The 27,291-nt window shown below is 43.0% G+C and overlaps 1 protein-coding gene across 4 annotated transcripts in view; it reads left to right on the top strand.

The window, feature by feature from the left end:
• The window catches only part of RUNDC3B (RUN domain containing 3B), a 141,281-nt gene that overhangs the window by 24,179 nt on the left and 89,811 nt on the right, over window positions 1–27,291 (top strand). For all 4 annotated transcript variants that reach the window (XM_077809425.1, XM_077809427.1, XM_077809426.1 and 1 more), the window contains exon 3: window positions 19,672–19,805. In XM_077809425.1, coding sequence (XP_077665551.1) covers window positions 19,672–19,805 — 134 coding nt within the window. The remainder of the gene's footprint in view (window positions 1–19,671; window positions 19,806–27,291) is intronic.

Below are 27,291 nucleotides of genomic sequence, written 5' to 3'. Positions count from 1 at the left end.
CAGGAAATGTCTAGGATGACGCAGTTTGGTTTATCTCTTTTTATTTCTTTATGGCTTTTGGACTCCTCTGTTCTAACCCCAAATGCTTTTGTTTTGCTTGTAACCTTTAAGCTGGACCTCAAGAAGGTTATTCTTGATGCTTAATTCTTGTAAGTGGGGTTTTTAAATCTAGCAATAGCCCGAGTTTTCAAATGTATTTTTTTCTTTTTTGGTTTTAATAAAATTTACCGTTTTTAAGAACAGGATTGGATTTTGTGTCCTAAGAGGTTTGTGCACATGTTTAACTAGCTGGTGGCAACAGCTGATTTCCTTTGTTTTCTTTCTCCGCTCTTCCATGGAGGGGGTTGAAAGGGCTTGAGGGTACCCTACAGGAAGGAATTCCCAAGTGTGCCTTTCTGGATTCTCAAAGGGGTTTTTGCACTTGGGTGATAGCAGCATCTACCTATCCAAGATCAGAGAAAAGCTGTAACCTTGGGAGTTTAATACAAGCCTGGAGTGGCCAGTATTAATTTTTAGAATCCTTACGGGCCCCCATCCTCTGCACTCAAAGTGCTAGAGTGGGGAATCAGTCTTGACGAATGCAAATGGCAATGGAGATGGTCATCACAAAAAAGAAGAGGTGAATGATGAGAATTTATATATTAAGATATGGTCCACACCATGAAAAAGTTGCTACTAGGGCTGTCAAGCGATTAATTGCACTGTTAAACAGTAATAGAATATCATTTATTTAAATATTTTTGGATGTTTTCTACATTTTCAAATATATTGATTTCAATTACAACACAGAATACAAAGCGCGCAGTGCTCACTTTATATATTTTTGTTTACAAATATTTACACTGTAAAAAACAAATGACATAGTATATTTTAATTCACCTAATAGAAGTACTGTAGTACAATCTCTTTATAATGAAAATTGAACTTACAAATGTAGAATTATGTACAAAAAACAACTGCATTGAAAAATAAAACAATGTAAAACTTTAGAACCTACAAGTCCAGTCAGTGCTACTTCAGCCAGTCACTCAGACAAACAAGTTTGCAGGAGATACTGCAGCCCACTTATTGTTTACAATGTTGCCTGAAAGTGAGAACAGGCGTTCTCACGGCACTGTCGTAGCCGGCATTGCAAGATCTTTACATGCTAGATTCGCGAAGATTCATATGTCTCTTCATGCTTCAACCACCATTCCAGAATACATGCATCTTTGCTGATGACGAGTTCTGCTCAATAACAATCCAAAGCCTAGAGGACCGACGCCTGTTCATTTTCATCATCTGAGTCAGATGCCAACAGCAGAAGGTTGATTTTCTTTTTTGGTGGTTCGGGTTCTGTAGTTTCCCCATTGGAGTGTTGCTCTTTTAAGATTTCTGAAAGTATGCTGCACACTTCGTCCCTCTCAGATTTTGGAAGGCACTTCAGATTCTTAAAAGTTGGGTCGAGTATTGTAGCTATCTTGAGAAATCTCACATTGGAACCTTCTTTGTGTTTTGTCAAATCTGCAGTGAAAGTGTTCTTAAAATGAAGAACGTGCAGGGTGATAATCTGAGACTGCTATAACATAAAATATATGGCAGAATGTGGATAAAACAGAGCAGGAGACCTACAATTCTCCCCCAGGGAATTCAGTCACAAATGTAATTAATGCATTATTTTTTTAACGAGCATCATCAGTGTAGAAGCATGTCCTCTGGAGTGGTGGCCAAAGCATGAAAGGGCACGTGAATGTTTAGTGTATCTGGCAAGTAAATACCTTGCAATGCCGGCTACAAAAGTGCCATGCGAACGCCTGTTCTCACTTTCAGGTGACATTGTAAATAAGAAGCAGCCAGCAGTATCTCCTGTAAATGTAAACTAACTTGTTAGTCTTAGAAATTGGCTGAACAAGAAGTAGGACTGACTAGACTTGTAGGCTCTAAAGTTTTACATTGTTTTGTTTTTGAATGCAGTTATGTAACAAAAAAATTCTACATTTGTAAGTTACACTTTCATTATAGAGATTGCACTACAGTACTTGTATAAGGTGAATTGAAAAATACTGTGTCCTTTTTACAGTACAAATATTTGTAATGAAAAATATAAAGTGAGCACTGTACACTTTGTATTCTGTGTTGTAATAGAAATCAAATGTAGAAAAACATCCAGAAATATTTAAAAAAATTAATCGCAATTAATCCCACTGTTAAACAATAGAATACCGATAGGAATTTATTAATCACAGCTATTTTTTTTGAGTTAACTGCTATTGACAGCCCTAGTTGCTACCTACTGTTTTAGAGATTGGGTTCAATGTTTTTTTCTTTGTAGTAGGTATTTAACAAGGGCACAATTGAATTAGAAATGTGCATATTATTCCAGACCTTTGTTTTACATTCTTGGGGCATGAATTGTCTTATGGTTTTGTGTTTGTACAGCAATGGACCCCTGACTAGGGGTTCTACGTGTTGTTAGTACAAACAATTATCCTCCTCCTTCCCTTCTGATGTTTAATGCTATGCTCCTTGAACTTGAACCATGGAGCCTTGTTGATTCTGGCATATTTAGTGTTGGTGCTGTTGGCACTAGGTGCCTTCTTTCAAATCGCCTAGAACTATGTGAAGCTATAAAAATGGAACTATGTTGTGCAATACCATTCTGCTGTACAATTGTCTACAGAGTAACGTCATAAGACTTTCCAAAAACTCGGTGTAATCTTGGAATGTTTTAAAAATGCACTGATCAGATCTTCAGCATATTATTGGTATGGATCATCCCTCCATGGGATTACGTTATTTCTGCTTTGTAGAGAGCTCCAACTGGGTGTTCAGATTGTTGGGGCCAAATTTATACCCTATTGCATTACTGAACACTTGGGTCCCAATGTTATAAGGAAATATAGTTTCAACCTTCACTTATCTCACTTTACAGACTTGAGGTTAGAACCTGTATACCCACCTTTGGTGCTTTTTCATTTTCTTAACAACCAACACCGAAAATCCTAATCTGTGCAAGTACATATTGAAGCTCTGTTAGTGATAGTATAGTTTTATTAGTGAGTGATTAGTTTTTAGATTTAGTTCCTTGTTGGTGCATGGTCTCCATGGCTGTCTTTAGTTTTGTGTGTAAGTTTCTTGATCCTGTTCTACAGTCAATTATTATTCTCATTGTGATCAACATAACTGATCCCAGCAAGTCTGGATTCAAATGGTGCACATCATGGAGGGGAAAGATGCCCATCACCAACTAATATTTCCAGTGCCTGAGTGAAGGCCTTACTCCTTGAACATACTGCCCCATTCTAAAGAGCCTAGTTATTTAAAAGCCAAAGTCCTGATGTCCTTGAAGACTGATTATGAAAAATCCTCAAGACTGAAAAATGGAGAAGAAATGAAGGTGAGTCAAGCTCAGCCCCAACTACTTCCTCATCATAGAGGAAGAGGCACATCTGTTCCTCTAGACCTTTTCTGCAGTTCAGCAAGAAATTGAAGGTCTGGGGCTGAGTTTTGCCAAAGAGATTTGTCTGCATTAAAGTAATTGATATCAGTGGAAACCCCTTTGACATTGAAAGAAGTGGTCACTGTTTACTTTGGTTCTAGCCATCTTGTTGGCTTCTTCAGCACTGTAGCATTCAGTATCTAATGCTGTTAAAGAGGAGTTTGAGAACTTTTCTGTACATCTGTAACAGGGCATGCTCCGTCCCTGTCCTCTGATGCCCCAGAAACCTCTCAGACAGTAAGTGGAAACTTTGTGTGAATGATTTATGTTCCCATCATCAACATCAATACAGTCTCATGCAGCAAAGTATTTAGAGTGCTGGTTGCCCTTTCACCCTTTCCTACAGGTCAAGGGAGGAACAGAGGTCTGCTTTCCTTGAGATCTCGGAGCATACTAGACTCAGCTAGCCCACGTCCTCCCTCCTCACTTCCTTCCTGTGTCATCTTTTATACACCTCAGCTAATGGCTACTTTTCATTAGCCCTTCCAGCCTGATAGATGATTATCCCTAGTCACTTTTCTCCACGAGAACTGCTGTCTAAGTGATCAGAGTGCTAGCTCACCTGTTTGCTTTGAGCACTCTGTCACAATGCCTTAGTTGGGAATCTTCTATATGTGTGGTATCAGAAAAATGGAGGTTGCCTTGCCACTGAGGCTTTGGGCCTGAATGTTCTCTCTGCCTTGTTTCCCTGTGTAAGGGCCTTTTGCAGCCTTGTTGTGAGTCTTTGGCCTATGAGGCTGTGATATGGCTTTCTAAGACTGATACAGATGACTTATCTAGCTATGGTTTTCCTATGACATTTTTCCTTGTGCTGCTTTCTCTCTAAAATACCCTATGTTGGGGCACTTCTTCCTTATTGAGCATGGCATGGGTAGATTTAGGGATGCCTTGGGGCTGGATCCAGTTTTCTAGAAGATTTGGCTGCTACTTCACCCCTTGGATCAGTTTCTAGTCAACCATCAGCTTTAGGCGAACATCCATTACCTGTGTTTCATGCATGTTTTAGAGTAGACTCTTCTGCTGAGTATATGGAGAAGGGTGACCAGTCTTCCAGTTAGGGTGCTGGACTGGGAGTTGGGAGATCTTAGTTTATTCCAAGTTCCATAAACAGCTATGGGGTTGAATGGAGATCATAACGCATAAGATAAGGGTATTTTTATATATACAATTTTGCAATTTACCTTTTAATACTCTATAAATTACTTAAATAATTTATACTTTTTTCCTAAATTTTATGTGAAGAACATTGTGTATAGGCTGACATTTGAGTAGCATAATTACTATCTGCTGTCATGCTGTCAGAGGAAGAGAGATTTCACGCAGTTGGGTAGAAATATAATTGTCAAAGTGACAAAGAATGTTGGAGTAATTACCCACTTGACAATGCAGGGAACTCTTTGTATAACTTTTTCTAATTTCAGTGATTTACTGAACAAAAATTCTCATCAAATATCCTTTTGAACAATGACTTGATGTATAAGTATATATGGCGTGTGTGTCTTTATACACGTACATCATGAAATTTCACACTAGAGGGCCTTTCTTTCTTCCTCTGAGCTCTGAGAGAATTTTGGACTCCTTTTTATTCCCCCTTTCTCTTTTTCTAATTTGTCACCTTTCAGTATTTAGCAGAGCTTTGGAGATGTGGGTCTGGAGAGGGTTGCTTTATTGAGTCCAAGAAAGCAAAGTATCTGAAGACTCTTGGAATCCTAGAAGATTAGGGTTGGAAGAGACCTCAGCAGGTTGTTTAGTCCAACCTCCTGCTCAAAATAGGAACAACCTCAAACAAATCATCCCAGCCAGGGCTTTGTCAAGCCGGGCCTTAATATCCTCTAAGGATGGAGATTCCACTACTTCCCTAGGTAACCCATTCCAGTGCTTCACCACTCTCCTAGTGAAATAGTTTTTCCTAATAGCTGACCTCCCCCACTGCAACTTCAGTCCATTGCTCCTTGTTCTGTCATCTGCCACCACTGAGAACGTCCTAGCTCTGTCCTCTGGAAACCCCCTTCAGGGTTGAAGGCTTCTATCAAATCCCCCCCTCCCTCTGCTCTTCTGCAGACTAAATAAGCCCAGTTCCCTCAGCCTCTCCTCATAAGTCATGTGCCCCAGCTCCCTAATAATTTTCATTGCCCTCTGCTGGACTCTCTCCAGTTTGTCCACATCTTTTCTGCAGTGAGAGGTCCAAAACTGGACGCAGTACTCCAGATGTGGCCTCACCAGTGCCAAGTAGAGGGGAATAATCACTTTCCTTGATCTGCTGGCAGTGCTCCTACTAATGAAGCCCAACATGCCATTAGCCGCCTTGGCAACAAAGGTACACTGTTGACTCCTGTCCAGCTTATCATCCACTATAATCCCAGGTCCTTTCCTGCAGAACTGCTGCTTAGCCAGTCAGTCCCCAGCCTGTGGCAGTGCATGGGATTCTTCCTTCCTAAGTTCAGGACTCTGCACTTGTCCTTGTTGAACCTCATCAGATTTCTTTTGTCCCAATCCTCCAATCTGTCTAGGTCACTCTTGACCCTGTATCTACCTCTCCCCCAGTTTAGTTTCATCTGCAAACTTGCTGAGGGTGCAGTCCATCCCATCATCCAGATCATTAATGAAGATTTTGAAAGTTACCGGCTCCAGGACTGATCCCTGGGGTATTCCACTTGATATCGGCTGCCAACTAGACATCGAGACATTGATCACTGTCCATTGAGCCGGACAATCTAGCCAGCTTTCTATCCACCTTATAGTCCATTCATCCAATCCATACTTTTTTAACTTGCTGGCAAAAATAGTATGGGAGACTCTATCACAAGGTTTGCTAAAATCAAGGTATATCACGCCCACCGCTTTTCCCCATATCCACAGAGCCAGTTATCTCCTCATAGAAGGCAATCAGGTTGGTCAACCATTCTAAGAACTCAAGAGCCTCTTGATTTTTGGAGTCGATCATACCACAAGCCTTGGCAGTCTTCTAGCCAGATTGGAGCATATATGGAATTCCTGAAAGAGCACAGGTGACTCGTACTTCCTGATACTGGTGGGGCGCCCAGCCTGGGCCCACTGCACTCACCCCTCCCCACCAGAGTTACATTCAGCTGCTCTCCCTGGCAGCCGGATCTGGGTGAGCAGTGGGAGGGAGACATTTCTCACGGCGGTTGAAGATGGCTGCTCCGGGTCGCTGCTCTGTGCAGCCAGTACCAGGTTTACGATGGCATTGTGGTGCTGGGCCCACACTCAGGAGGAGACCCAGTACTTCCCTGCTTCCCCTCACCTGTGCTCTGCCCCAAGGCCCCACCCGCACTTGCTCCTCTTTGCTCCCTGCCCCCAAATGAGTGGTGGGGGGAAGCGACCAAGCGTGGGCAGAGCAGGGAGTGGGGCCATGATCCTGCCACCGGAGCCCACAAAAGATTAATCCAGCCCTGTGTGCAGTACAGCAGCTGCCTGAGGGAGAGCCCATCTGGGGCAGCAGCCCACTCCCCTCCTGAGCCTAGCTGCCAGGGACAGGGGCTGAGCTAGCTAGAGCCCTCTTTCCCCCTTTCCCGGCTTGTTTGGTCCCTGTCCCCAGTAGCTGGGCCCAGGTTGGGACACTGCCCTAGCCAGGCTCTTTCAGGTAGCCGCCACACTGCATGGAGGAGTGACCTGGAACAGCATGCATGAGAAGCAGCTGGGCCCATCCCTTCTGCTTCCTGCCTGGGCCCAGCTGCCAGGGACAGGGGGCGAGTATGCCAGAGGGCAGGTGCAGCAGAAGAAGGGATCACCTCTCCCTGCCTCCCTCCCGCAACAGGCCAAGCAGAAATCTGGGGCGGGAGGGGCAGTACGCATCACCACAGCAAAAGAGCATTCTTCTAAATAAAAGATAAAAATCCTCAAACCCCAAATTGTTTGCCTCTTTTTTTTCACTTTTGTAACTACCACTGTGATTATAGCTGTTTACAAACAAAAAGCTAATAAGGAATATGACTTAAAAAGTAAAAGATTGCCCAAGTTTTCAATGCTCAGTAAATAGTGTCATAACAGAATAAGTCAAAAACTTGCACTTAACAGAATTAGGCTTGGAAGGATTAGACTTTTATTGGTAAGTGTCAATAATGTTAGATTTCACCATATATATGCAAACTGACAAAAAAAATTCCATCATAATAAAAATGTATAGATAAAGTAAGAAAAATGCTGCTTGAGGATTTACTAGAGTCTAATTTAAGGGTATTTGTATTGTATATTTTGACATAGGATATTGGCAATTTGTGTGTTAAGAGTTGTACAGCTTTAACTTTTTGAATCTCAACACCTATTATCATTAAGCAATTGTCTGACCCTCTCCCCCCCCCATAATTTCCTGCAGTTTTAAAATGTAAACTGAAAAAAATGCTTAAGCATATATATAGAAGCTATCAAAATTATATATAAAAAGATTGCTAAGTTTTCACGTGATGTATTGCAGAATAGGAAATTGCTAATGGTGCAGTAAAAGTTTATTATATTCTAGAGATCACTGTACATGGTTGTTTTACTTTAAAACTTGAGAGAAATAAAATCAAGATTTGACTTGTCATAAAACATTTTATTATCTCTTTGGAGGAAATATGTTATGAAATATAGGGCTTGAAAGAGTGCATCTTATTGATGGAAATGACTAATATTCTTTGAATGCCATACCTTTTGTGTGGATGAAAAAAGTAGTCTGTCGTGATTATAATGGGTGATATAAGTGTTCCATTGCAGGCAGAATGTTGCTGGGCTGATACCTGTTGTTGTGCTTTGTATTCAGAGAAAAATATGGGGCATTTTTAGTAGTCCCCTATAACTTTGTGGTTTAGAACTAGAATGAAAAGTAACTTTTCATAAAGAATGGTTAAATTTTAAAATGTCATACTGTCACTTTTGTTAATGGAGAAAGTATGGGGGGTTTTTGGTTTTTTCTCCCAGTCTTAAGCAGCATGCTTCCTCATACTTTTTTTAATAGCTTAATTGCCAGTTTGTGACCCCTGGGTAAAGCCCTAGTAAACAGGTTTGCATAGGGGCTCTGAAGGGATCAAATGGTGGAGACTTCCATCCTTATTCTTTCTCTGAATGCCAGTTCAGGAATGTGACTCCACTATTTTAGTCACATGGGGTTCTTTCCATGTCTTAGGGGATGTCATCATGATTAAAGACAAACAAAATAATCACACTTATGAACTGATTATTTTCTTTAAAGAAAAAACCAAAATACGAACAACAATGTTTTGTACTTACAATCTCTTTTGCATATCTCTGTGGAGAGCTTTCAGCAGATTACTCCTTTGACAGCGTTGGCTCTCCTTTTGGGGGAGGGGTGGGGTGGAAACTCATCTCGAGGTAAGTTAAGACCAAAGTATATTCTTTCCAAAGTCAGTATTGAGTAGGGTGACCAGATAGCAAGTGTGAAAAATCAGGACGGGAGTGGAGTGGTGCCTATATAAGAGACAGCCCCAAATATTGGGACATCTGATCACCCTAGTAGTGAGTCTTGTCTCAGTATATCCTAAATTCTTTTAGTTATCTATAGATGGGGACAGGATTTTTTTTTTTTTTTAAAGGCTGGTGAATCCTATTTGGTTTAAAAACTGTTTATAAATGGGGAGAGGTAAGTAATCATAACTACATCCTGTGAAACACAAGAGTTTTTAACTCCGTTACCTAAAAGAAGCTATTCAAGGTAAGGTCTTGAGAGAAACAAATCAATGACTATTAAGGATCTTAAGTTCCAATTAAATCCCACTATTTCTGTTTACCAAGATTAACCCATGAATCCTCTCAGGCAATATATTATCTAAACAATCTGGTGTTTAACAAGAGAAGCTGTTAATACTTTAAATTATAATAGTATTTCAATATCCCATTGAAATTATTACAGGAACGATTTAAATGTAATCTTGGCTGAGCTTTTGCAAACTCCCCCTCACCAATGATGATGTATTCCAGAGGTAGTGCTGGGCTGTAATGGAGCTTCCTTTTGATGCTGTGTTATGACTACGTTTTTTTTTTTTTAAGCTGCCGTGTTGCTGCTGCTGTTGCATTTAGAGATGAGACTGAGGGCTGGTCTACACTACTGCTTAAACAACGAGGAGTTGTTGTGGCACCTTAGAGACTAATAAATTTATTTGGGCATAAGTTTTCGTGGGCTATAACCCACTTCATCAGATGCATGGAGTGAGAAATACAGTAGGCAGGTATAAATATACAGCACATGAAAAGATGGGAGTTGCCTTACCAAGTTGGGGAGCCAGTGCTAACTAGGCCAATTCAATCAGGGTGAATGTGGCCCATTCCCAACAGTTGACAAGAAGGTGTGAGTATCAACAGAGGGAAAACTACTTTTCGTGGTGACCCAGCAATTCCCAGTCTGTATTCCGGCCTAATTTGATGGTGTCAAGTTTGCAAATTAATTCCAGCTCAGGAGTTTCTTGTTGAAGTGTGTTTTTTTTTTTCAAGTTTTTTTTTTTGGTTTAAGAATGGCCACTTTTCAGTCTGTTGCTGAGTGTCCAGGAAGAGTAAAGTGCTCTCCTATTGGTTTTTGAGTGTTACAATTCTTGATGTCAACAATTTCCCCTCCACCATCAACCTCAGCCTGGACCAGTCCACACAAGAGATCCACTTCCTGAACACTACAGTGTAAATAAGCGATAGTCATATAAACACCACCCTATACCGGAAACCTGACCGCTGTACTTACCTACATGCCTCCACCTTTGATCCAAGACACATCACACGATCCGTTGTCTACAGCCAAGCTCCACGATACAACCACATTTGCTCCAATCCCTCAGACAGAGACACACACCAACAGGATCTCTATCAAGCGTTCTTAAAATTGCAATACCCACCTGGGAAATGAAGAAACAGACAGCCAGAAGGGTACCCAGAAGTCACCTACTACAGAACAGGCCTAGCAAAGAAAGTAACAGAACGCCACTAGCCATCGCCTTCAGCCCCGAACTAAAACCTCTCCAGCGCATCAAGGATCTACAACCTATCCTGGAGGACGATCCCTCACTCACAGACCTTGGGAGACCGGCCAATCCTCGCTTACAGACAGGCCCCCGCCCCCAACCTGAAGCAAATACTCACCAGCAACTACACCCCACACAACAGAAACCAATCCCTGCAACAAACCCTGTTGCCAGGTCTGTCTGCCTATCTATTCAAGGGACACCATCATAGGACCTAGCCACATCTGCCACACCATCAGGGGCTCGTTCACCTGCACGTCTACCAATGTGATATATGCCATCATGTGCCAGCAATGCCCCTCAGCCTTGTACATTGGCCAAACCAAATAGTCTCTACGCAAAAGAATAAATGGACACAAATCAGACATCAAGAATTGTAACATTCAAAAACCAGTAGGAAAACACTTAACTCTCACTGGTCACTCAATAACAGACCTAAAAGTGGCAATTCGTCAATTAACAGCAGGATACCAAGGGAGGAAAAATAACTTGTGTAGTGGTAATGAGAGTGGCCCATTTCAAACAGTTGACAAGAAGGTATGAGTAACAGTAGGGGGAAATTAGTGTGGGGGAAATTAGGTTTAGGTTTTGTAATGACCCAACCACTCCCAGTCTTTATTCAGGCCTAATGTGATGGTGTCCAGTTTGCAAATTAATTCCAGTTGTGCAGTTTCATGTTGGAGTCTGTTTTTGTTGTTGAAGAATTGCCACTTTTAGGTCTGTTATTGAGTGAGAGGGCGGCAGAGGGCCGTTGCTGGCACATGGTGGCATACATCACATTGGTAGATGTGCATGTGAACGAGCCCCTGATGGTGTGGCTGATGTGGTTAGGTCTTATGATGGTGTCCCTTGAAAAGATATATGGACAGAGTTGGCACCGGGGTTTGTTGCAGGGTTTGGTTCCTGGGTTAGTGTTTTTGTTGTGTGGGGTGTAGTTGCTGGTGAGTATTTGCTTTAGGTTGGGGGGCTGTCTGTAAGCGAGGACTGGCCTGTCTCCCAAGGTATGGTACAGCAGCATTATCATTTATGCCAGCATAGATCATGATCCCCACTCCTGAAATGCTTTTGGGGGACCATCCTGGTGAACGTATCACTACTATCTTTCTGGTCTGTCCTTGGACTTATTAAAAAAGGCTATCTTCTGCTTCCTAGTCATACAAATCAGTGTAACATCCTCCAAAGTAATCACTGCCTAAAGAGGCTTAAAGGCAGTCACTATATAGCTCTTATTTCACTGCCACCATTCCCCAGTCCATTGCTTGTCATTTGCCTGACACCCACTGCCCCTGGATACTGGACCTTGTAAAGCAACAGCACATGCTGCCTGTCTAAAATCGGGACAATCACCCAACTCTGAAAATATCCCATAATTACAACAAGGTTCATCATAATAGGTTCCTAGACACGGGGGCGGGGGGGAGTGAAAAACGACCCATGATGACAGGTCTTCCAAGACAGGGAAGAAGCTCTGGGGGTTGTGTTCCAAAAGAGTGGGGAAAATTTATCGTTGCTGTCATGGAAACTGAACTTTATAAGAATGAGAGCTATTTGCTAAAATTCATATCTTTCACAGCTCCTGCATCTGAAATTCCAAGACCTTTCAGGACAGGCCCCTTATCTACATCTGGGCAGTTTGCCAATCTCCATGGAATAAAATGCAGGACAAGGGAAGAAATGTTTACAGATCTTCTCATCGCCTCTCAGAAAAGATCTGAAAGCACTGAGTACTGGAAGGATCTTTCACTGTAGGAAAAGGATAGGCAGCTGAGCAGAGACACGTGCCAACAGAACCTCACAATGACCCATAAGATCATTGACCTTTACCGGGACACTGTTGAAATGGACTCATATTCAGATACAGAATGGTCTGCTGGAGAGAGTGCTGATATGCGTGCCTACCCAGTACAGCAAGCTCAAGTAGGACAACATCCCAGTTATGCACTAAAACGTTGGCCAACACTAGTTACTGGAACAACAGCACTTCTCTGGACATGCTTGTAACCAGAAGCCATTCCCTTCCCAAAAGCTACACCTTCCCAGGACACACACAAGAATCGCCATACTGGGTCAGACCAGTGGTTCATCTAGCCCAGTATCCTGTTTTCAGACGGGGCCAGTGCCTGATGCTTCAGAGGGAATGAATAGAACAGGGCAATTTATCAAATGATCTATCCCTGTGTCCTCCAGTCCCAGGTTCTGATAGTCAGGGGGTTGCATCCCTGACCATGTGGGCTAATAACCACTGATGGACCTTATGACCCAGTGTGCCTAGGGCTGCCCTCACTGGAAATGCTGAGGTCCAGACAGGCTGCAAAAGGGAGAGCAGATATTCCCTAGACTGGTGGGTAACACTGAAATTAATCTCCCCAACCAGTCACAAACTGTGCTTCTGATCCCCACACTGGTTATCAAGAAGCAAAAAAGGTTGCGGGAGGGTGGGAAGAGAAATCACACTGCCCCCTTACTGCATTCCAGTTTTCTAGCTCCCAATAACACCTAGGTCCAGTACAGTGAGAAATTACTTAAACTCTGTTCACATATACAAAATGTTCTTCTGACCCCAAAGGGTCAACCATGTTACCAGGTCCATATATGTTTGGATCTTACCCAAAATACCATTCTGTCAGCCAATCCTTTAGTGCCTAAAACTAAAGGTTTATTATAAAGAAAAAACAAGAAGAGAGATGTTAAATAGCAAAGCAATCACATACGTACAAAGACTTAGAAGTCCATATATCAGGTTCTTAGCAGTATTGGTAAATATGCTGGCTTGAAAGTCCCTCTGGAACACATCCACAGCTTGGATGGGTCATTCAGTCCTTTGTTCAGAGCTTCTTTTGTAGAAAAGTTACTCCAGAGGCAAGAAGCAGGACCGAAGACAAAATGGAGAAGATGCAGCTGTCTTTTGTAGTCTTTTGCCATACAGCTTGTATTTCCAAACCCAATCTGCACAGTCCATGACCTGGAAGCCTTAGGGTTCTGTCCATAGGTATGCCCCTGCATGCCTTGCTGAGTCATAAGGTGTAGCCCTTGCTTTTTCTCAATGGGTCAGTTGTATCGCTGATATCTCTTGATGAGTCATCAGGCAGGCTATGCAATGCTGAAGCCAATCTATTGGGGGTGTCAGCCAGATGTACAGCACAAGTTTGGAACTACAGACATATGTATAACTTTACAATACAAAGGTGATACAAACCCATAAACAAGATTATCATACTTGGCAAATTATAACATGCTGTATAAGGTGTGTAAGGCAAAAATATCTGGCACAACTCATTACAATATTGGTATTCATAATATCCTAAAGTGTCCCCCAGCTTCTATACAGCATCGCAGACCTATCCTCCGTGGACTTATCCAATACTTTTTTTGAACCCACTTATACTTTTGGTTGTCACAACATCCCCTGGCAAGCTCCACATGCTGACCATGCATTGTGTGAAGATGTACTTCCTTCTGTTTGTTTTAAACCTGTTCCCTATTAATTTCCTTGGGTGACCCATAGTTCTTATGTGATGGGGTAAATAACACTTTTTCTCCACACCTTTCATAATTTTATAGACCTCTATCATGTCCCCCGCCTTTAGTAGTCTCTTCATATGGAAGCTGTTCCATACCCCTAATCATTTTTGTTGACCTTCTCTGTATCTTTTTCCAATACTAATAATCTTTTTTGAGATGGGGCAACTAGAACTGCATGCAGTATTCAAGGTGTGGGCATCCCAGGGACTTTTATAGCTGCATTAAGACATTTTCTGTCTTATCTATCCCTTTCCTCATGGTTCCCAACATTCTCTTAGATTTTTCAGCACCCACTCGCCACACTCCTTCCTGTCCAGGGATTGGAGCGGCCGGGGCCCTGGCACCCCGCTACTCCGGCCCACTGTGAAGCAACATGCGCTGCTGCTGCTGTGTGCCTTTGCTTGCTAGCCCCCAGGAGCAGCATGTGATGCAACGCCCCTTTCTCCCAGCCTCCCTCTCTGCACCATCCCTTCTCTTCGAGACCCCGCCCCCACCCTGCACTTTACCCCTCAGTCCCCACCCTCACACTGCCTCTTCCCTGCAAGACCTTGCCCCCACCCCGGTTGCTAGCCCTTGTGAGATGGCTTGCTGCTGCCAGTGCAAACACAGATACAGGTAAAAGATGGCTAGTGGATCCCGGTTCAGATTGTGGGTTGATCATTTTTGTATCCGCGCAGGGCTCTACCCATCCTTTCTGTACAAGATCCTCCTTTTCTAAAAGGCTCCTCCATTTCTAATAAACCTAGATCCCTCCTCTGAACACCATTGTCTCATCCACACATTGAGACCTTGAAGTTCTTCCTATCTAATGGGCCCTTTATGTGGAACTGGAAGCATTTCAGAGAATGCTACCATGGAGGTCCTGGACTTTAATCTCTTATCTAGCAGTCTAAAATTGGACCCCAGGACCTGTCTCCTACCTTTTCCCTGTGTCAGTACTATCTACTTGTACCATGACTACCAGCTCCTCCCCAGCACTGCACATAAGTCTGTCTGGATGTCTCGAGAGGGCCACAAACTTCAAACCCAGCAGGCAGTTAACCGTGTGGTTCTCCTGGTCATCACCAACACAACCATCTATATTTCTAATAATCGACTCCCCCGCTACTATTACCGGTCTCTTCCTAATAACAGGGGTCACTTGCCCTGGAGGGGTATCCTAAGTGTGAGAGGATACCATGACATCATCTGGAAGGAGGGTCCCAACTATGGGATCATTTCTCTCCACTCCAGCTTGATGATCTCATTCTCTGAGATTTTTATCCTCCTCAGCAGCACAGAGGTTCTTAGATGGTGGGAGGGACGGCTTTACTGTGTCCTGGAAAGTCTTGTCTGTGTACCTCTCTGTCTCCTTTAGCTCCTCCAATTCAGCTCCTGTGGTCTGAAGAGCTTGTACTCCATCTCTGAGGGCCATGATCTGCTTGCATTGAGTGCACACACATGCCACCAGCCCGCAAGGCAGGTAATCATATGTGCTGCATTCAGTGTAATAAAGTAGATAGCCCCCACTCTGTCGATCGACTTCTGCCTGCATTATTTTACTATTGAAGGGGTTTATTTTTGTTCGGTGTTTGTGTGAAGTTTGTTGTTGTGTGTGTTTAGTTTTTGTGGGTGATGGTGGTGGGAGAGTTATTGGCCTAACAGTTTAGAGAATTTTCATTAGGTGGGTCTGGCTCCCATGCTCTCCTGTTTGCTGCTTCTGTTCTCTAGCTTCTCTGGTTGCTTATGAGCTGGCTTTTAAAATCCCTGTTCTCCCCAAGTTAGCCTTGCCCCCTTGTCAAGGGATCCTAAAGGGATTAGGGTTTAAAGGATAGTAGTAGTAGGCTAATTAGGAAGCTCTCAGCCTTGCCTACCAGGCTGCTAGGCTCAGCACACAATGCCCCAAACAGACCATGCTATAAACTTCAACCAAGCAGGCGCACAGCAAGCAAGCAAGTTCACAACTACAAACCAATTAACAGACAACACACTCACCCTAAGGGTTACGTAGTTATTTCTCCTTCACCTAGAGAACTCCGTGGCAAGACTCCCCTGTTTGCTGCTCCTGTTTGTTAGCTGAGCACAGGGCACCAAGAACAGCAAGTTTTAGGAGGCCTATTTTGAACCCTTCAGCCCACCCCAAGCCATTCCCCCATGGCATTCCAAAAGCCCAGTGGCCAGCCATCAATGCCATGCAGCACTCCTCACCCACCACAGGGTCCTGTGGCCAGCCCGCAAGGCAAAGTGACAAAGAAGACAGCACATCTACACGTGACTGTGAACATTGCTTCTGCAATGTGTATGTGCACTTGGCGATTGGACTCTTAATTAAGATTGTGCTCCGCTCTTCTTGAGCTTCTGTTGTTTTTTATGTTAGCAAAATTGCACACTTCTATTGACTTAGTTTTAATTTGCACTATTTCTGAAATAATCTTTTTGTTCAAAGGTGACTACAGTTTCATGAAAGCACTTCCCATACATAAAGTATGTTAAAAGAAAAGGAGTACTAGTGGCACCTTAGAGACTAACCAATTTATTTGAGCATAAGCTTTCGTGAGCTACAGCTCACTTCATCGGATGCATTTAGTGGAAAATACAGTGAGGAGATTTATGTACACACAGAACATGAAAAAATGGGTGTTATACACACTGTAAGGAGAGTGATCACTGCTGGTAATAGCTCATCCACACTTTGCTATACTAATCGTCTTTGAGGATGTTGCAGGATGGGCCAAATAGCCATAAATTATATGTAAATTGTTTGGGTTTTTTTGCAGATGCAGAGACCATGACAGTAATGTCAGTTAGTAATTCTAGGGCATCAAAATAATTTGTATTTGTCAATTGTAAGTAAAAGACGTAACTTCTCTATTTGAAAAGTGAAGCCTAAAGTGCAGCTTTTTGATTGTGAAAGCTTGCTTGATCAGTTTCAATTGTCTTGGTAATTTATTTAAACTGTAATACAGAAAAAAGTCACAATAACTGTTCAGCATTTCCTAAACACATGAAAGTTAGGTTACAAACACTTGGTAACTAATAACCTGCATTCCTGTTATAATTCTGGATTTTCATTTAAATTATGTTAGAGAACACCAAACAGGCCCCCCACCCCCAAAAATAGAATTTTTAAATTGCTCGGACTTTCACACATGAAAATCATACAGTTTTGCTAATCCATTGTCCTGAACCTGGCTGGGTACTTTGGGTAGAGCTTGGTTCTGATTGTCCTGATGTTGTATTGACTGGTTGGTAAATATTTTATTTGCTCACAAAGTCTTTTATTTAGTTATTTTTTTAAATGGGGAAAATTGGAGAATGGAAGTAAACTTTGACAGTCAGGAAAAAAAATCTAAAAATAACGATAGGGAATCTTTTGACATTTTGGAAGGTATTTTAGACACAATTCTAGCAAATCCTAAAGGAAGGGAGAATGAGCAAATGAAACAGGCTGGCTAAGATTATTTTTCATAGGCAAAGTTTTTTTCCCTAAGCTCTGTTCTGGTATGGTGGAATGAAGCCCATCTGGATTCTTTTATAATCTCCCACAAACTTCTTGACTGCCATAATCTATCGGCCTGGATTAAAAATAGATTCTTTCCACTTTCATTGGGTAGCTATTTCAGTCTGTCATGAGCCAGTGAAATCTCCTGGAATCCACTGTGCATCTTGTATTTATACATTTCCTCTTTTTGTGGAAACAGTTAGCTTCTTTGGGGATAAAAATCCTCACTGGTTCTTTTAAATAATGGAAGAAACTGAAAATCTGAAAGTTTCTGCTGCATTGGAAATCCTTATGATTGCTATACCGCTGAATGGAAGGAATGAGATACTATACTTGGTTCTCCCTATTTATTTATTTATTTATTTATTTATTTTTAATAAGTCTTTCTTCAGATTTTCAACTTCCTGTATGAATTCATGTGGCAAGGTCAGGAGGTGAAGTGGCAAGTCAAATAGCAAATGCGCTCTGGAAATCAGGCTTGAATTTTCTAGACCTGGGCAGATCCTCAGCTGATGTAAATGGTCAGTTGCATTTGTAGGTATGATGGTTTCATTTTGCCACCTGATTTCACTCACTCTGGCATTTTAGGCATATGAGGTGGGAAGAACACGTAAGACTGATATTTGTGGTTTTAACTTTTTAAAGAGATTATATTTTAAAAGAAAAAGAGAAGCAAAGATCTTTTATTTCTTGAGTTTTAATTTCTAGGTTTTTTATTTTTATCTAGATTTGAGCTTTGTATGGAGAAACTGCATATCTATCCTTATGATTAGTAATCAGATGGCACATTACACATAGTTTAAAAAAAAATTCTTTGCATGCAAAGCGTGTGGTATTGTGTGTGTCACACTAAGGCTGTAGAGCAAACAGCCAGTTGGCATTTTGCTCATGCGGTAGAGGCTCATGCACTAAGCTCCAGAGATGCCGACTTCGATCCTGCCCGCCCGCTGACGACCAGGGTCTGTCAGTGTTACACAAGCACTATTCGGTCTTGGAAGAAATGCTGTGTGTGTTTGTTTTGGGGGAGCTATTGCAAACAGCAGGAGAGTTTGCCCTTTGCCTTAATCAGACTAATCAATTGGACGAACCATGCAAGGGTGTTTTTTTGGCTCAGATTTCTGAAAGAGGGAATTTGCTACATGCTGTTTTATCACTAGTATTCAAGGACTGGTGTGTTTATATACTGCAAGTAAAACAAGTTGCAATAAGAAAATACTTAGACTTCACATCAGTGATTGCTCCTCCAATGGAAAACCAACTGTCAGGGCCCCAAAATCTGCTACTGGTTGGCATAGGACTGGGGTTCCCAAGTTTTTGCCAGCACGACCCCATTTTAATGAAGACTTTCCTGCTGGGACCTCAGACACATACAAGTTGCCATTTTGAAGAGCAACATGGCATCCTTTGCACAGCGTGACCTTGCACGCACTGTACGTGAGAGATCACGCTGCATAGAGGATGCCATTTTTCTCTACAAAATGGCTTCCTACACACAGTGTAGGACCCTGTACATATGGTGCATGTGAGGTTATGCTGTTATGCTGCTTGATGCCTGTATCCTCCAGGCATCATGATCTCTCACTCACTGTATGTGCAAGGTCATGGTGTACATAGCAAAATGGTGTCCTTTGCATAGTACGGATCATTGCAATCCCATCTGGTGATGGGGGTCACTACCCACAGTTTGGGAACTGCTGGCATAGGAGCAATGGTTTTCTAGAACAAATGGGAATAAATTTAAAATTGCTGTAAAGCATAGCTTTACTGTACAGGTTCTTGCTCTGTCTTTGCTTCTTTTTATTCATGAAGTGTATATGGCCCTGTCTAGTAAAAAACCAATGTTGCTACCTGCACTTGAATTTTTAGCTCTTTTTGGACCCTGCCTTTGAGTTTGTGAAGTACACTGGGACCCTACTTACAGTTTAGAGGTCTGGGTGCTATTGCAATATGATAGTTTTTAAAAAAAAAAAAAGACAAAACTAAATCTTTATCTATGCACTGGTTTCAAAGCAAGGTAAGCTGCACCAGTGCAAGTTACTTTTTGTGCAAGTGCAACACATCTACACTAGGGGGTTGTATTGGTGCAGTTCTCTGGTGCAGCTGTACCAGTGCACTAACAGTGGTAACAGAGCTTGAGATGTATCTAAAATGTTGGGTATGTGTCCTCGTTTCTAACAATCCATATTCTTTACCTATATTTTTGTGTCTTCTGCCTTCTGATTAAGGTCAGATCACCTGGTTTGGCTATGAAAGCCCTCGTAGCTTCTGGGACTATATCCGAGTAGCTTGCCGTAAGGTTTCACACAATTGCATCTGCAGCATTGAGAATATGGAGAATGTCAGTTCTTCTAGAGCAAAGGTAAGAAATAAAATGTCAAGGTGGCTGCAAATTACTATTTATTGTATGTACATGTTAATCTTTATTTTTGTTCCCAACAGGAAAATATATCTGGCTAAGTTTATCCTGTAAAATCCTTCAAAGTTTTGGTTTTGTTTTGTAACTATCTAGTTATTTGGGAAGTTTTACAAATCCTTGCCATGTAAATAGCAGAAACAGAATGATAATCATTACAATCGTGAGCTTTTCTTTTTTGTTTAGAGAAAAATAATGTAGGAATATAAATCTCATCAAATCTTTCTATTTAACAGAGTGTTTATCATATAACAGGTTGAGCCTGTTCACACCATCCAAAACATATTGTTTCTGGTGGTTTTTATTGAGTGAAACTACTGACTCTACTCATATTTATCAAATCAGGCATGTCTATCAAATATTAATATTTTTTAGAAAAAGACATGTGCTGTTTTTTTCCTGCAGGTTAATGTACTTTTGTCTGATTCCTGAATATATGGTACCCAAATATCAAAGTATCTTTGTCCTCTTTTTAATTTTTCAATAACATCCTCCCATTTATTTTGGAACCGTTCTTCTCAATCTGGGCTATTTTTCTTTTAAAAGTGAAAGGCTATCAGTTATCTAGTGGCTACTAGCAGATGAGAGATTAATTCTTCATTTCTTTGTGACAGTTTCCTCTAGGAAGCCCCAGGAGGATTACCAGAGGTATTAAATACACAATAATAATTTTTGGGAAGTTTGGTTATGAAGTGAATCCCAATATTCTCTGGACTTGTCCACTCTGTGCATAAAAATCTCTTCTTTTCAATTTTTATATATAAATAAAATAATTTTTAACCTGATTGGCATACGATTGAAACAATATCTTAAAGAAATTTTCTGTTATCATGCTACACGCTGAGGTTGCAGGTCCTGTTTCGCAGATCAAAACACATTTCTTTGGGGGTAATTTGTCTGTACAAATCCTTCTTCCTCTGTGTCATATGGGGACATTTCTTTGTTGGGAAAGTTGTCTGCAAAGTTTGATAATGTTTTCTTCCCAATTGACCAGAAGCCAACATTTCTATTAAAGTCAATTTCTGTATAAAAACCACTTTTCTAGAAAGTGGAGAAAATATCTAACTTGAAAGTTCCTTAGGAGAGTGGGCCACTGTGTTATCTCTCTGCCACAGCAAGAGTGAGCTTTGTTGGAGATTAGACACTGTGTGTCAGCTCCCAGCCACCCCAGGGTGTCTTCTGAACCAGCAAACTTCTTGAGACTCTACCAGTCTTAGCCTTGCGGGTAACAATCAATGAACTCCAGCCCCCAAGCACCTCAGAGTTGTCTCTCTACAATGTACAGACCCTATCACTTTGCATTCACTGAAGATATTTGCTGCTGTTTTAAAGAGTTAGGGCATTACAGCTTAGTAACTTAATTGCAGTAATGAACCCTTCCCTTCAAGCACAACTGACTTGGTTTGAAGGAAAAATAGAACAAGTTTCTTAACAAAAGGATATAGGATAAGTCAGGGGTAGGCACCTATGGCACGCATGCCAAAGGTGGCACGTGAGCTGATTTTCAGTGGCACTCACACTGCTCGGGTCCTGGCCACTGGTCCGGGGGGCTCTGCATTTTAATTTAATTTGAAATGATGCTTCTTAAACATTTAAAAAACCTTATTTACTTTACATACAATAATAGTTTAGTTATATATTATAGACTTATAGAAAGAGACCTTCTAAAAATGTTAATGTATTACTGGCACGCGAAACCTTAAATTTGAGTGAACAAATGAAGACTCGGCACACCACTTCTGAAAAGTTGCCGACCCCTGCAGCATAGGGTGGTGTTTATGTGACCATCACTTATTTGCACTGTAGTGTCCAGGAAGTGGACCTCTTGTGTGGACTGGTCTAGGCTGAGATTGATGGTGGGGTGGAAATTGTTGAAATCCAGGTGGAATTCAAGGGCCTTCTTCCTGTGGGTCCATATGATGAAGATGTCATCAATGTAGCATAAGTAGAGGAAGGGTGCTAGGGGACTGAGGAAGCGTTGTTGTTCTTCAAGTAGTGTCCCTATGGGTGCTCTACTTTAGGTGTCTGTGTGCCCCTGCACCTCTAATGGGAGATTTTTGGCAGCAGTGTCCCGTTGAGCCCGTGCATGTGCTCTCCCTCCCTCATGGTCTGCCTGGAGGCTATTTAGCACTCATTCCATGGGCGAACCCCCCTCACTTCCTTCTCTACTGCCTTTGGCCTCTGACCAGTTGTCCCTTCCTTATTTGTGTCATTAGCATAAGTAGTAGTTGTTTTGTTACCTTTGTTCTCCCTAAAAGTATTCAGGCTAGTTTTGTTTTATTTTATTTTATTCCTTTGGTTTAAAAAGAAAAGAGAAAAAGGAAAAGAACTTCTTTCCTTCCCTGTCTGGGGGCATTCTCCCCCCCCCCCCCCCCCCGGCATCTAGTAGACTCATAATTATTTTCTTTTTCAATTACCAAAAAAAAAAAGAAAAGAAAAGAAAGATGCTGTTCTTTTACATATTCCTCCCTGCTAGAGGATGACAACCCCCTGCCCAGGGGCTTGCCTGGCTCTCTCTGCTCCAAGCGGTGCCTCTCCTGCCAGGAGTCAGTTCCTGTAATGGCCAGACACTCGCTGTGCCTGGGAGACCCTCGCTGTGCCTGGGAGACCCTCACAGAAGTGCTTTACCTGCCACACTGAAAACTGCAGGCTCACAGGAGCTGGGAGCAGAAGTAAAAATTCCTCCCTATAAACACTTCAGTCTGCAGGGGACTCTGGTGGATCATCCCCGGATCATCCCCGGAGCCTTCATTTCAAAAGGGGTCGAGTGGTGAAGAGGGGGAGAGAGAGAGAGGGGGGAAAAAAGCCACCAGCAGACTCCCCCTGGAAAGGCTCTTCCAAGCAACTGACCAGCCAGAGGGGTGTTCCCCAGTTTGGCCATCTCGGTATCGACCCCCGAGTAGCTGGCCAGCCAATGGGACTCCCCAGAGAGGCCACCTTCGTAGGACAAAAAGAAAAGGAGTTCTTGTGGCACCTTAGAGACTAACCAATTTATTTGAGCATAAGCTTTCGTGAGCTACAGCTCACTTCATACATCCGATGAATGTATAAGGTGCCACAAGTCCTCCTTTTTCTTTTTGCAAATACAGACTAACAGGGCTGTTACCCTGAAACTTGGTAGGACAATACCAGCAGAGGAACCTCCTGCTGTGAGCTCAGCTGCTGCTCCAGTTAGGCACCGGGGCTTCCTGCTGTGAGCTCAGCTGCAGCACTGTTCCACAGGGAAGCTCTGGAAGCTGAAACCTGAGAAGGGGCTTCCTGCTGTGAGCTCTGCCCTGCTCTGAGCTCTGCTCTCTGCACGGACAAGGGGCTTCTGTAAGCTCTGTGCTGCTCTGAGCTCTACTCTGGGCAACAGTTACTGTTCCATCTCTAAAAGAGCGACACAGAGAAGTCCTGCTGTCAGCTCTGCTTCGGCACCCACACACCAGAGGCTTCCACCTTCCTGCTCTGAGGCAATGGTACCATCCCCTAAGGAGAGGGGACAGTTACCGTACCATCTCTAAAAAAGGGGCATAGAGAAACCCTTTTGGTGCCAGATGCAACAAAACTCCCATCTAGGAAGTGTTCTGCACCTTCCCAACCATTGATACTAACTACAGACACTCCTCTGGGGTTCTGGATGAGCCCATGGTAACACAGGTGCTTTGATACTCTGGAGGCCTGTGGCCTCAGTACCCAGGGAGAGACAATTACCATACCGACTTTAAAAAGTGTCACCAACAAACTTTTTGTACTGGGCAAAACTTTCATTTAGGGAGTGCTCTGCCCAACTATCGGTACTGACAATGTACCACGGACCCTTCTCTGAGGTACCAAATGAACCCATGATACCACATGAGCTCTGACACCCTGGAGACCTGATGATTGGGGAAGAACCACAATCCCCATTACTTGGTACCAGGACCCCGGTATCTGAGCACATCCCGGCACCCAGAATTGCTCTTAGCACTGGGCTGTATACTGCCAATACCCCAGTCAGCGGCACCCTTACCCACTGACGAATATGACGCTGGCCAGGAGGAGATCATTCCCTCCCACCACACTACAAGGGTCATCCCCAATTCCATCACGCCAACTGCCTGTGCCTGGCTTCCTGCCTCTCCCTCCCAAGGCCATATTGTAACTCTTTGGGTATATACACACATGGCTCCACCGTCTCCGGTGTCTCTCAGGGAGAGTCCACCAGATGGTTTGCTACAACCTGGCACCTGAACCAGGGCAGGAAAGCACCTGAGCCAGGACAGGAGAAAGCTTTTTCAGAACAGGAAAGAAGGGGGAAGGAAAAAAAAAAACCTGAAGAGGAAGCTACCTCTTCAGCACACTTCTCATCTCTCCTAGATGAGACTGTGCTGCCCACACCTCATCACTAGGTGAAGATTTAAGAACTTTCTGAATCTTACCAAGAGGGTGGCAGACGAACTGCAGATTCCTTTACAGGAGGTGGCAGATACACATCACAAGTTGGTGGAAATTCTGCATACTACCTTCTCATCTAGAACTATCCTCCCAATTAATGAGCTGATTCTAGATCCTACCAAAACCATCTGGCAGAGCCAGCTTCCATCACACCAACCAGCAACAATGTAAACAAAAAGAACCCTACATCTCTACCCAAAGAGGCAGACTTTGTTTTCAACATCCGCAACCCAACTCCATCATAGTGGATGTGGTTAATGCATGAAGCAAGCAACATAATGCCAAGTCAACTCCATATGATCAGGCTTCTCAAGATGGCGTATTCATCAACAACATTACTGTTTAGAGTCATAAATTACCAAACTGTCATGGCCAAAACAATTGTGTTAATCTTGGGAAACCCAGGATGTTTCTGAAACATTACTGGAAACACAAAAAGAACAGATTCAGACCATTCTTAGAGAAGGTCAGTTAATAGCCAGACCGGTCCTAGAGACACCACTGGATGTAGCTGTTACAGCTGCCCGCCCAATCTCCATGACAGTGGTACTGAGGTGGGTTGTGGTTTTTTTGTTTGTTTGTTTGTTCGCTACACCTCTCCAGATTGCCCAAAGAGCTACAGACTTCCAATTTGAAGGGCCAGACTCTTTGCGGAGAAAACAGATTTTTCTCTCCACATCCTGAAGGATTCTCAGACTGCACTACGCTCCTTAGGAATCTACACTGTGGAACAGAAGAGAAGATATACCTTTCAACCACACCACAGATCACAATCTTCTCAATACTCACCATCTCTGTGCTGTTATGAGCCACAGTGTAAGAGGCCCACGTCTCAAATGTGAGAACAGTCTGCACCCCAGTCCATGACCTCTCAAACTGCCTCTTATAAGCACTTTGATGAGCTGGTCGGGGGCCTGACCAATGAAATCTTACATCAGCTGCCATCTATACAGCTGTCACGCCACTCAGAAGTCACCTTACCTTACTTCTCAGCAGTTAGGACCAGCTCTAGAGGAAAGACTGATTTCTAGCCCTGAACCTACAGGGTGCCTACTTCCATATCTCAATACAGCCATCGTACAGGAGATTTCCTACTGCTTCCCTTTGGGGCAGGATCATTATAGGTACAGACTGCTTCACACCGGGTATTCTCCAAGATTCACTTCATTGTAGTGGCATACAAACCCTGGTACAGTGACTGGACTTTATCAGCACCAATCTGATGCAGTACAAGTGAGAGTGCTCCTCTCACTACCCACGTTCATCACCCTGGGACACACATCTCCCTAATATGCTGGGGAGCTCACCTACACAACAACAAAGTTCAGGACAAATGGCCTTCCACAGAAATGACCTTCCATATCACTCTTTTGGGGCTAAGGGCTGTCAGGAGTGCCTGTGCACAAACTCTGCCTTTCATCAAAAACAACACACAAAGGTTATGATGGACTTAATGTGGCCTGTATGTTTTGTATAAACTGCCAAGGAGCTGCCGGATCTCCTTCCCTCTGCAAGGCAGCATTCAGACTTTGGAACTGATGCACCCATCATAATGTGCTCATCTCAGCTATCTGTCTACAAGGGATATAGAACAGGATAACCAACAGTCTCAGTTGGAATTTTCTCATGACAGTGAGTGTATGCTGAATTCAGAGGTGCTTCAGGATATAGCCACCCTTTGGGGAACCCGGCCTATGGATCTCTTCGCTACTTATCAGAACAAGAAAGGTCCTTGTTAGTGCTCCAGGGCCGGCTTGGGGAAACATTCACTGGCAGTTGCCCTCATCTTCCCAGCGGACAGGGCCCACTTGTATGTCTTTTCCCAGTTTCCTACCCTATCCAAGATTCTATTGAAAATTCAACAAAACAAAGCGAGTGTTACTGTGATTGCCTCTCTTGACTCTGACAATTCTGGCTCCCTTACCTGACGCAGATGGCAATATGCCCTCCTGTTCCTCTGATGTCAGCCCATTCCTCCCCCGCTCTTTCAAAACAATGGCTGACCCTTCACCCCAACCCATGGGTCCTCCGCCTCCAGGCTTGGATCTTTCTTTGTTCCAAGGCTTAGAAGCAGAATGCTCTGACAAGCTGATACACATGTTGCAACACAACCACAAGTTGATCATTCCACATACCTATCTACAAAATGGAAACAACTCCAAGTTTGTACCTTTCCAAAGGGACAGACCGGACCTCATCTTTCCTCCCTTTGATTTTGCACTACATTTTAAACTCTCACTCAGTTCTCTTAAGGTACATCTCATGGTGAAAATGGCTTCCCACTTGGAGTTTGCTCAACCACTAATGCGTAGATTCTTTAAGGGCATTGGGGCTCTCTTCTCCCATGTGACACCACCTGCTCCAGCCTGGGACTTTAATCTGTTCTGGGATTGGACTAGACCTCCCTCTGAGTCCAGGGCAACTTGTTCTCTCTTACACCTGTCCATGACGACAGCATTTCTAATTGCTAAGCACATAGGAGAAATAGCGGCCCTGATGGCACACCCATCATTCATAGCCTTTATCTTTAAAAAAAACAAAAACAAAACAAACACCTCTAAGGTCATATCCCAAGTTTCTCCCTACTTTTTCTGCACTTTCCATATGCATCAACAGATCCATCTCCCTGTTTTTTCCCAAAACCACATTGTGACAACTGGGAGACAGTTGTGCATATGCTAGGTATTAGAAGGACATGAGCATCCTACTTGGACAGGACTAAGGACTTCCAGAAATCCCCTAAACTCTTCCTTTCATCCACAGAAAGATTCAAAAGCTGTGAAATCTCCTTAAAGACTATCCAAAAAGAGTCTCTAGTTGCATTAACCACTTAGCAAGGGTGCAACTTGCTCCCGTCCATACGCACTCCATAAGATCGGTTCCTACCTCAATCACATTCCATAGGGATACCTCTATCTCCCCAATCTATAGAGCAATGTTTGGGGCCTCTGTCCATACTTTCGCAGAACATGCGATCACTGAAGATTTGGCCGCTGACACCATCTTTGATTCCACG

The sequence above is a fragment of the Eretmochelys imbricata genome, chromosome 2 (genome assembly GCF_965152235.1).
Source record: "Eretmochelys imbricata isolate rEreImb1 chromosome 2, rEreImb1.hap1, whole genome shotgun sequence".
In the NCBI taxonomy this organism is placed as follows: Eukaryota; Metazoa; Chordata; order Testudines; family Cheloniidae; genus Eretmochelys; species Eretmochelys imbricata.
The sequence above is the reverse complement of the archived record's forward strand: the minus strand, read 5'-3'. Positions and strand labels throughout refer to the sequence as shown.